General features: G+C 41.7%; 1 protein-coding gene across 1 annotated transcript; it reads right to left on the reverse strand.

The window, feature by feature from the left end:
- Window positions 1-318: 318 nt before the first annotated feature.
- LOC110829203 (uncharacterized) lies at window positions 319-4,984 on the reverse strand. The gene is made up of 2 exons (XM_087345121.1): window positions 4,817-4,984; window positions 319-2,619 (listed from the first exon to the last, which is right to left on the reverse strand). The coding sequence occupies exons 1-2, from the start codon at window positions 4,898-4,900 to the stop codon at window positions 1,717-1,719; spliced, it is 987 nt and encodes a 328-aa protein (XP_087201247.1). The 5' UTR covers window positions 4,901-4,984; the 3' UTR covers window positions 319-1,716.
- Between the last annotated feature and the right edge of the window lie 5,919 nt (window positions 4,985-10,903).

Raw genomic sequence — 10,903 nt, forward strand, 5'->3', positions numbered from 1 at the left:
TTCAGTCGCTATGGGTGGGTCTAATGGGAGCGCCATTAAACAAATTGATAAGAGAGAAGAAATGGGCCGATTCCTTCCTGATCCTTTGTGTTCATCATACCTCTCATGACGTTTGGTGCTAGATAGCGTCTGCAGCTGATGTAGTAAAAGTAACACAAAAGAAGAATTGATGGAGGAGGGACATCGATTTCAGGTGCAGTCAGCATTGCGGGCGGTGGATTTCTTGTTCCTCGCATTGTTTATTCTATTAGTGTCCGCATTGCTCAGTTGTTGTTATCGATGTCGAGGGATTCAAGTCACGAACTTAGTTTCTTAAAATAATTTCACAACAAAATTTTATTTCTTTGTAATGCAAATGCATGATACAGGTCTATCTTTTGTATCGTCGGGTCGGAGTCGACCCCTAGTGGCATTATGAACAGGATTCTTCCATCCTCTTCAGGTTGACAGGGACCTGTTCATATGCTTTATAGGCAGATGATCCAGAAGTGGCTTGCCATTGCCTTCTTCTGTGTGTGAATGGAGTAATGTTGGGATGCCACGGAGAAACCGGGGAAGCCCCCGGAGGAAAACTCCGTGTAGCCTAGACCACGGCCTTGCCCAACACAAGTTATAAATCTGAGCACCACCGGGAATTGAACCCGAGACCCCAGGATTACAAGGTTAGCGTTCTAACCGCTAGACCACCGTGGCGGTTCACAGGTCTATACTAATGGACAAAAACTAGGTGTCTGCTTCCGGTCCCTCCGAAAAACTGCGCCTTATAGTATCGTAAAAGTAGACGGAAGTTTCGGAGGTGTTTACTACTTCCATCATCAGGGCGATGAGTAAGCTGCGCGTGAAAAATTTAATAGAGATTGGACAAGTTAGAACCTGAGCCGTCGCAAGGGGTTTGGGTGGTGGGAGGAAGGGAGGAAGGAAGGAAACAGGGCGGAATAATGACTGGAAATCGAGGGGAGGGTGAGACAGAGCCATGGAAGAGACCGTGGAAGTCCTACCCTCATCACACTCATCATATAATTCTCCCTTTTATCTCTCCCCCCCCCCCCTCTTGGACAGGCTGTAGTCCGCTCTTTCTTCTCAATTGCTCACTCGCCGTCTTCACCCAGTCCTCGCCCACTCCCCCTGACACCCTGATGAAGCCAAGATTGTACCTCGACTGTCCGGTTCTCAAATCTCTAGCCAAAATATCACGCGCATTTTTCCCTAATCGCCTTGATTACAGGGGCAGAGAGCATCTCTGAAACGTCGATCTGCTTCTGCGAGACTAGACAGCGCAGTGTCCCAGAAGGGTGTCTTGTACCCTGTTTCTTCCGGGAACTCGTGACGTTCAACAGAAGAACCCACGGCAAGTCCTGATGAGCACAGCGATGCTTTATGATCTCCTGATTCTGAAGGATTTTGAGGACCGCAGCGCCAGCTGAGGAAGAAGACGGTCTGAAGTGCTTCCAGCTTTTAAACAACCACAGACCGTTGGATATGCTGATTCTGGTGCAGTTTAACGCTTGTGCTGAACATCAGTCTGTCTTCCAGACGTAGTCGGTTACCCCCAGTCTCGTCGCAACGCTTGTCCTGGTATTCCTCCGTCATTGACTGCCCTGATGTCTCAGAGTTACGGTAGTCAGACGTCCCACATGCTTGTCCTATCTCCTCAGGAGCAGCGACATATTATATAAAACAACCCTGTAACAACTGTCGCTTCCATGTGAAAGTGATTTAATTGCATTCCTCAAGCGTGTCTTCTGCTGAGATAGAAGTAAAGTTTTTTAAATTTTCAGACACCTTTCCTTTGCAGAGGGCTGAGGGTATATCTGAGTCATTAGTCAACTCCTCTGTTAGATCTGGGTTTCGCCTTTTCAAACAATCTTCTACCAACTGTCCTTTCTTCTTGAAGGTGAATTGATATGGATCCTCCGTGTCTTTTGCTAAGATAGACATAAATTTTTTTAAATTTTCGGCCACCTTTCCTTTGCAGAGGGCTGAGGGTAAATCTGAGTCCTCAGTCTTAACAGGCCTCTCTGGTAGATCTGCATCTTGGCCTTTGAAAAACTCGTCTGTCAACTGTCTTTTGTGTTTAAAAGTGAGTTGATGTGGATCCTCATACGTTTCTTCTGCTGAGGTAGACACAAAGTCTTTTAAATTTTCAGACACCTTTCCTTTGCAGAGGGCTGAGGGTAAATCTGAGTCATCAGTCTTAACAGGCCTCTCTGGTAGATCTGCATCTTGGTCTTTGAAAAACTCGTCTGTCAACTGTCTTTTGTGTTTAAAAGTGAGTTGATGTGGATCCTCATACGTTTCTTCTGCTGAGATAGACACAAAGTCTTTTAAATTTTCAGACACCTTTCCTTTGCAGAGGACTGAGGGTAGATCTGAGTCCTCAGTCTTAACAGGCCTCTCTGGTAGATCTGCATCTTGCTCTTTGAAAAACTCGTCTGTAAACTGTCTTTTCGGCTTGAACATGGGTTCACATGGATCCTCAAACTTAACTTTTGCTGAGTTAGTCACAGAATGTTTTGAATTTTTAGAGGCCTCTGTTTTGGAAGTGACTATTTGGTTGTTGGTTGTAATTAAACCGTCAACATGTGCTGTAAACTTCTCCTCTTGTTCCTTTGGGAGCCTCTGGAAAACAGAAGATATGAACCGTATTTTTTATCATCAGATTGATTTAGAAAACTCTCATTTTTGATATTGCGGGTTCATGATTTATCTTTTAACACAAGGACAGTAATAACAGTCATTCTTAAATAATTTATTTACTTAATAAATTATCAGAGAATAGAGTAGAAAACTTTGTTGCAAGTCAGAATATGAAACCCGAAAGCCAAGTTGGAACGATTGAAGATTTACACAGAACTTTCTTCTGTGGCCCCCACAATAGAAAATACGTCAAACGTCCACTCGTCAGATGCCCATGGAGCGTCGCCTTCCTTGTTAAGCTGATAGTCGCTCATTTGGGCAACACATTCTCCGACTTTTATGGAATCGGATGTTTCATTGCTGTTTTTGCAAAAGATCGCTGAACGAATTTATTAGTCGAGTGGTTAGCACACCTGCTTCGTAATCGGGAGGTCTCAGGTTCAAATATCGACCCAGAGATCGGCTCTCCTGACTGAGGTAATTCCTGTTGTTCTCTATTTCCACCAGGAAAATGCAAGCAATAACTCAGACCAAGACCGCTCCCTTCCAGATTCATTATTCACTGTCATCCTCTCATCAGAGCCAATTAAAAGGCGTCGTTAAATGGAATACAGTGGCCAGTGGCTTCCGTCCTCAGCAAATAAAAACAAGATCCGTTTTAATATTATTCTCCCATCAACGCTTGTCTCCCAAGTGACCTCTTTCCTGCAGGTATTCGAATTGAATGTCTGCACGCATTTCTTATGTTTGTCATTCGTTCTGAATGCCCTCCCCCAACTCATCCTTGTTTTGGTTTGATCACCTTAATTCTGTTTTGTGAAACACACGAATGCCTAGCCCTCCCTGTTGTTATGGAAACTGAATAATGATTACGAAGGGATAATAAGCCAAGAGCTCTTAACAGAGGGTACACGTGTCGCTGTAAGCACGGATGAACTTGTTGAAGAAGCTTCTGAGGCATGAAACTGGAGGGCGGTGCCATTGATTACCATTGAGTTCCTAACAAATTCCTGTGTCCTTGTATGGCGTAAATTTAAAAGTAGGTGGACTGTATATTCTGTCTTTGTTTGCATTCGGTTGGCTTCTGTTTGTAGCGAAAGTTCAAATGTTGTAGAAGAATACAGAGATGCTGAGAACTTGGTAGCTAGGAAACGCTTGTCTCTGACAATTATCCGGCATTCGAGAGAAAACTTTAAGTCTTGATTTAAAACAAATAACTTTTGTCCCTGAAAAGCTTAATGTAAGATTTTGTTGAAGACTTTCAGTCATAACATTTGGCTTGCGGTCCACATTGGTCGGTCCTGGCACTTAAAATTGGCCTTAATAAAATAAAAGTTTGCTCATCACATGCACTGGGCTAGATTATATTTTATTTTAATATTTGTTGGTTACTGAAGGCTGTTTCGGAACTAGGTTTCATTGTAAGTAATTTTAATCAGCATACACTAGATTCTGCATTAACGGTGTTCTATCTGGATTAAATTAAAATTAAAAATTAATATAAAATCTACTGCAAAATTTAAAAGGTTTAAAAACATATTAAGAAATGCAACAATTACATGTTACGTAACGTATTAATATAAATCAGAAACCTGAAGTGTACAACAGAACGTTATTACCATTCATTTAAGTTTTTATTCACAAACGTCTGCGATGTATTGTATTAAATTTTACATAAAATCCTTTCTTTTTTAGTCAGTATGAAAAAGCTGTCCAGCGAGACGACAGGTAGGCGCTTGTGTGGATAAACAGTATAGTCACTGCTCATTATTAACCTGATTAGTAAATCTGTAAAACCTAAGTTGTGTATTTCTGTAAATAAATTTAAGTGTTTGTTGAATTTGCATGGTTTTAATTCATTTCCGGGGATTACTCGGGGTGTCCGATTATAGGAGGAAATATATTTTCCAACAAATTCGGATAATCTGGATTCTACCGTATTAAAAAAATAGTATTTGGATTCCACGAATGGTTTAAATTCATTACGCTTTGTCTTCTACGTGTCTTAGCTCACTAATACCGAAGATTTAAGTTAAACAAATTAGAAAAATGTCGCTTCAGTATGAAAGTAAAAATGCGCTGGTAATTTATAAGATAATGTAGAACTATAACACACCAGCGAGAAACTCCACGAGAAAACGTTGCTCACGAAGTTAATTGGCTCCACGTTTTTACTTACCTTATGTCTCCAGAACAATTTTCTCCACCATTTGCCTATTTTCGATTTCTTCTCAATTTTGAGGTCCAGGGACTTGGGTGCCATAATGAAATGCAAAATCAGAACAGAGCTCTCTACAAACACGTTCGTCTACCAAGTCTCTTGAAAGTACCTCGTTTATTATAACCGTGGAAACGTCGGAACAATGTTAACAAACATTGCATTGTTTTTTCGTCTCTACGTATACAAACATATCCTTCTGTCGTTAACATTGTTGTCGTATAGAGAACAGAATGACGTCACACGATTCATTATGATTTCCTGGCAATAATAATATTTCAGAGCGACGTGGGGTCCCATGTGGGGATTTTATGTGAAGTGGAAATGCCTGAGTTGGTTAGAATATTGTGACGAACTGAACCCCTTTCCAGCCCACCAAAGAAAACAAACGAGTACAATGTGACGTACTCAACGCTGATCCATCTAAACGGCACTGGTTTGTATATGTACCACTCGGCAACTAGATTTTGCCCACAGCATTTGTATATGGGCGTGGCGTGATCCCCAGACAGTTCAACGTCCCTCTGCCTTCTTAACTTCCAAACGCCGAACATTCCTGTTAATCTGCCTTTACCAGAAGGACGAGCGGGCACTGCCTGGGAACATTCACAACTGGAAACCTGTCTTTCCTTTTTCCACCCTTAAATGCAATGTTTTTTACAAAAGAATAAAGGTGAATCTGCCCGATGAGAACATATATATGCACCGCCCGCTTTCGACTTCGCATACTGTTTCCATCTTCAGGGCTGAAACTTTATTGCCGGATAGACCATGGTTTATATAAGGTAGAGGAAGGGCAACAGTTCATTTTCCAGCCGCCATTATTAAGTTTTCTTTTCACGAAGTGCATAGCGAGAACGCGTTATGGGCTTGTCGTGTCTGTCTGTCTGTCCATCCATTCGATTCGACTCGAGAACCACTCGATGGAATTTGATGAAATTTGATATGGTTTTTGCCACTCTGTAAGACCTCAAAATCGTACTTCTGAATAAGGTAAGAGACTCTTCCAAGTGCAATAATGCTTCTGTTAGATTCCCCATGTCTGTCTGTCTGTCCATCCATTCGATTCAACTCGAGAACCACTCGATGGAATTTGATGAAATTTGATATGGTTTTTGCCACTCTGTAAGACCTCAAAATCGTACTTCTGAATAAGGTAAGAGGCTCTTCCAAGTGCAATAATGCTTCTGTTAGATTCCCCATGTCTGTCTGTCTGTCCATCCATTCGATTCAACTCGAGAACCACTCGATGGAATTTGATGAAATTTGATATGGTTTTTGCCACTCTGTAAGACCTCAAAATCGTACTTCTGAATAAGGTAAGAGACTCTTCCAAGTGCAATAATGCTTCTGTTAGATTCCCCATGTCTGTCTGTCTGTCTGTCCATCTGCCCGCGTGTAACAACCAAAGAAAGCAACGACAAGCCTGGGAAATGCAGTCCCGGAACACACAGTTGTATCGTGCGCTCTCTGCAATGCGCATCTTAAAGTATTTATTACGCTGTGCCTTCTTCTTTCATTCTGGTCTTATCTGGTTTCCGGAGGACTAGTATTTCTTCCTATTTTCTTATAATTCGAAAAAGAAGTGACTCTTAATTGTTGATTAGATTCTAGGGGCGATAAGAAAGTGGGTGTGTTATAATTGTTAAGTTAAGCGTACATTTCATAACTCATTTACTTCCAAACACTTCCTTCATTATCAGCGAAAATATTCCTCCACGAAGTGAGTATGCAGGACCATACATAAAAATGGAGATCTAAATTATTGTGTCGGTACTCGATATTTATTGAAATAAACCAAAAAAATTATCAAACTAGAAAGGTCAGATTCAAAGATTTACAAGAGGTGGGTGAATTAGTAACATTGATATTTGTTAAAAGAAAACAAACCAGACTCAAGTGAGATGAGTGTCGTGGAACTTCGAAGAGATAGGCCAACATAGCCCAAATGCCTTCGATGTTTGTTTCTTATTATTTTTTATTATTTATTTAGTGTTCTGTCTGACGACAGGTCCATATGAACAGGATCCTTCCATCCTTTTCTCGGACTGGGACCTGTTCATATACGTTCTTGGCAGATGATCCAGAAGTGGTTTGCCATTGCCTTCTTCTGTGTGTGAATGGAGTAATTGTTGGGATGCCACGGGGGAAAACTCCGTGTTGCCTAGACCACGGCCTTGTCCAACACAAGTTATAAATTCGGGCACCGCCGGGAATCGAACCCGAGACCCCAGGATTACAAGGCCAGCGTTCTAACCGCTAGACCACCGTGGCGGCTTGTTTCTTACCGTCGATCTACTCGTTTGGGCCCATGAGGGTTCCCATCGGACGACCCCGACGCCAGCATCAGTAAGCTATTACCCTCATTGATCCCTTAATGAACACCAGGAGGCGGTGTCTGCTGTAACAGATGCAACAAGTCACGTGCGTTACTCCCTGGTACCTGAAACGTATGACCGTAGTGCTCTTGAGAAATTTATAACAATTGAGCGTATTACGGAGCCTCACGATCTGTCACCATGTTCACCACTAAAGTCCACCATTAGTTCCTAAATTAATCTAACTCAGATCTTCACACCCTGAGCTCTAAGTTATGTTTTAATATTAGTGTTACGTATACGTCTATATCGCTAGAATATGCCATCAGGAAAGCCCAAGATAGGCAGGAGGGTTTGCAATTGAACGGGACACATAATCTATTGGCATTTGCTGATGATGTTAATTTATTGGGGGACGATATGAATACAATAAAGAGGAACACACAAGTTTTACTAGAGCCTAGTAGACACGTGGGGCTAGAAGTGAATTCAGAAATAACTAAGTACATGTTGGTATCTCGTCGTCAGCAGACAAGCATGCAGAATCATATTAGGGTGGCTAATAAGTCCTTTGAAAGTGTTACAAAGTTCAAATATCTGGGAACAACAATAACAAATCAAAATGATACTCATGAGGAAGGTAGGAGGAGACTAAATTCCAGAAATGCTTGCTACTTCTGAATTCAAAATATTTTGTCTTCCCGTCTGATTTCTAAGAACCTGAAAATTAAAATATACGAAACAATAATCTTGCCTGTTGTTTTGTATGGGTGCGAAACATGGTCTCACACTCTGAGGGAGGAACACAGATTGCAGGTATTTAGTAGAGAAGACGATGGGGCATGTGAGAACTGCATAATGATGAGTTTAAAAATCTGTACTCCTCCCCCAGTATTGTCAGGGTGATTAAGTCGAGAAGAATGAGATGGGCAGGACATGTAGCGCACATGGATGGGACAAGAGGTGTGCTCCGGCTATTCGTCGGGAAGCCTGAGGGGAAGAGACCGCTGGGGAGACCTAGACGTAGATGGGAGGATATGTCAGGAGGGATCTACGGGAGATAGGCGTTGAAGGAGACTGGATTCTGTTGGCCCAGGACAGGGTCCGGTGGAGGGCTTTGGTTAATTCGGTGATGAACCTTCGGGTTCCGTATGCCATCTGGTTGGTTGGGTCCACTATTTGGGAAGCCTGAGGGGAAGAGACCGCTGGGGAGACCTAGACGTAGATGGGAGGATCTGTCAGGAGGGATCTGTGGGAGACAGGAGTTGAAGGAGACTGGATTTTGTTGGCCCAGGACAGGGTCCGGTAGAGGGCTTTGGTTAGTTCGGTGATGATTGCCAAACTTTTTTGGGCTAGAGAAAGTAGGAGGATGTTTCAATTCAAAATGGACACCACACAAATGTAAAATAACTACACGCGTTTAAAAGCACTCCTCTTCACGATTAAAAAGTCATTACTATGTTACGTAAATATGTCTCGTTGTTCTTTAACGCTGTTCCGAATATAATAAACCGTAAGACTCGAATATTGACCCAACTGACTCTCTGAGCAGGTTACGTGTAAATTTTTCGCGGATACTTGAAAACACTTGCGCTGGTAATACGTTGGCGCCCGCGGGTGTGGGAATGGCGAATCCCCGGTCTAGGTCTTCTGTTTCATTATTCGACTGGGGTGCTCCAACCAATATTTTATGTGCTGGAATTCCTAAGTCCGCTGATGAAAACCATCGTGCGTAGAATGCGCTAATCAAGCGTCCGGTTGAAACCGGGTATGAATTCCGACTTCAGAGGCCCGAGGGTAAAAAATATTCCTTAAACAGAGGCCACTAGCGACCGTAGAAAATTTTAAATATTACGTAACAGAACTTTGATATTTTTCTTTATGTGAGGTGTTGAGGATGACGGTGTTTCCGGTCCATGACGCTGATGGCAAATATCGCCACCATCTTCCTCAAAGTGGTGGGGGTAGGGTTAATGAGCCTTATTTTTCTATGTATTTCGTGCCGAAATCTATCAATATTACTGTGAGATTCTTCGAGTTTGATATTACTTTCGGCCCTGTAATGTATATCAAAATTCTCGAAGGTTTGGAAACAAATTTCCATATATTCTTAGACTCTGAACGAGTACCCTGGAGGAAGAACACAGGAGACGCAGAAACCATTGCGGACACAATGAGAAAATAAAAAATCCAAGCAGTGTCTATCTCTCTTCACCTTTACCTCGTCTTTTTATATCCATGACAATGTAATGGGTAATGATGTAATCACATAAGATCAATGTCCCACCTCGCGAGTCTGAGTGCCCGTCACTTTAGTGTTACGGATTATAAAAAAATAAAAATTTTGAGCTCCAAGTAATGTCACAACGTGCAAATATGTTCACACCTCCTCGAGTTATTACACTGTGGAAAGACTAGTTTGTAAGGCCACTAGTAGATGTCAGCACGAACTCTTCTGCTAAAAGGGACGATAGGCGGGCGCACAAAATTTACCCCAATGTGCTCAAGTTTCAAGAAACGGGTTCTGATGTGTCGACTGGATTCTTGCTTCTCAGGATGTGGTTTAGTTTGCGACTGTTTTAAAGACGATGATGGAATATTTGTTTTTATAAACCGTGGGAAGTTTCTTGAATAGCTGAGTGACTATTACCTTCTGAAAAAGGACTCTGCCACTTGGAGCTTATAAGAGTTTGTTGCGTTTAAGTGAAGGTAGCTGCCACTAATTATTAATAGCCAGAACTTGATTCTTATGTCTCCTTCCCCCTTCCCTTCCTTATCTTCCTGTTCCATATTTTGTAGGGTCTAGTATAACCTATTATGACAAGTGTTGAGGAAATGCTAACACAGAAAATTATATCAACTTGCATTTAAGCATACGAGGCATTTCAAAAGGAAAATACTAAATATGACTGTCTTCTGGGTTGTTGCGTCGTGTAGTCTCGTAGAAGTTTGCCGACGTTTCAGAGGTCTTTGTTGCCTACATTATAAGGGCGACGATTATTTATCGAAACGCATCACATCTGCTTCCTATTCGAAAGTTCCCGGGAACGAATCTCTGCCTGCAATCTGGCTATCCTGACAGTTTTATTCAGTCCCTCCTAACAAATTAAATGACAGTACCTTAAATTAAGTCATTAACGCTTCCTTCCGCACCCCTTCCAATTCACAATCCACTAATAATCGTAACATTCGACGCTATACAATCTGAAATATTGACAGTGTCAATGAATTGACCAGAGACGTCGTCATTTCGATCATACTGCCAGTCTGCTTTGTAGGCATTCCTCTGAAATTTCCATAGGGTAGAAATTTGTCGCCAGAGAAAATACATTCAATTTTACACATAATTTCAACCTTTAACACAATTAGATTTGTTCATAACATCCCATTTGAATTAAAACTTGATACACAAGACGTAGGCCTGTGTGTGTTATGTGCAGTGTTCCACTTTCAGAACGTGTGTGAACTGCAGCTTTAAGCTTTAGGTTATTCTTGTTTCTCTCGCTTTTGTTCTAAAGCTCCCCATTGACATAGGAGCATCCATTACTTCCTGACTTCACAGTAAATCTCGACTGGTAAATTCCAGGCTCCTTCAGCTGTACTTATTTTGGAACACTGTCTCCTTCTCATTTGTATGATTACTACGAAATAAAATTCCAGGAATTTCTGAAGCAAAACCATTTTATTACTTTATTTTCTAAAGTTATATAATTTTATGTTAAAACCTAAC

This window comes from Zootermopsis nevadensis, unplaced genomic scaffold (genome assembly GCF_977971745.1).
Source record: "Zootermopsis nevadensis isolate Lab colony 2312 unplaced genomic scaffold, Znev_1.0 Znev_ptg000008l, whole genome shotgun sequence".
NCBI lineage: Eukaryota > Metazoa > Arthropoda > Insecta > Blattodea > Termopsidae > Zootermopsis > Zootermopsis nevadensis.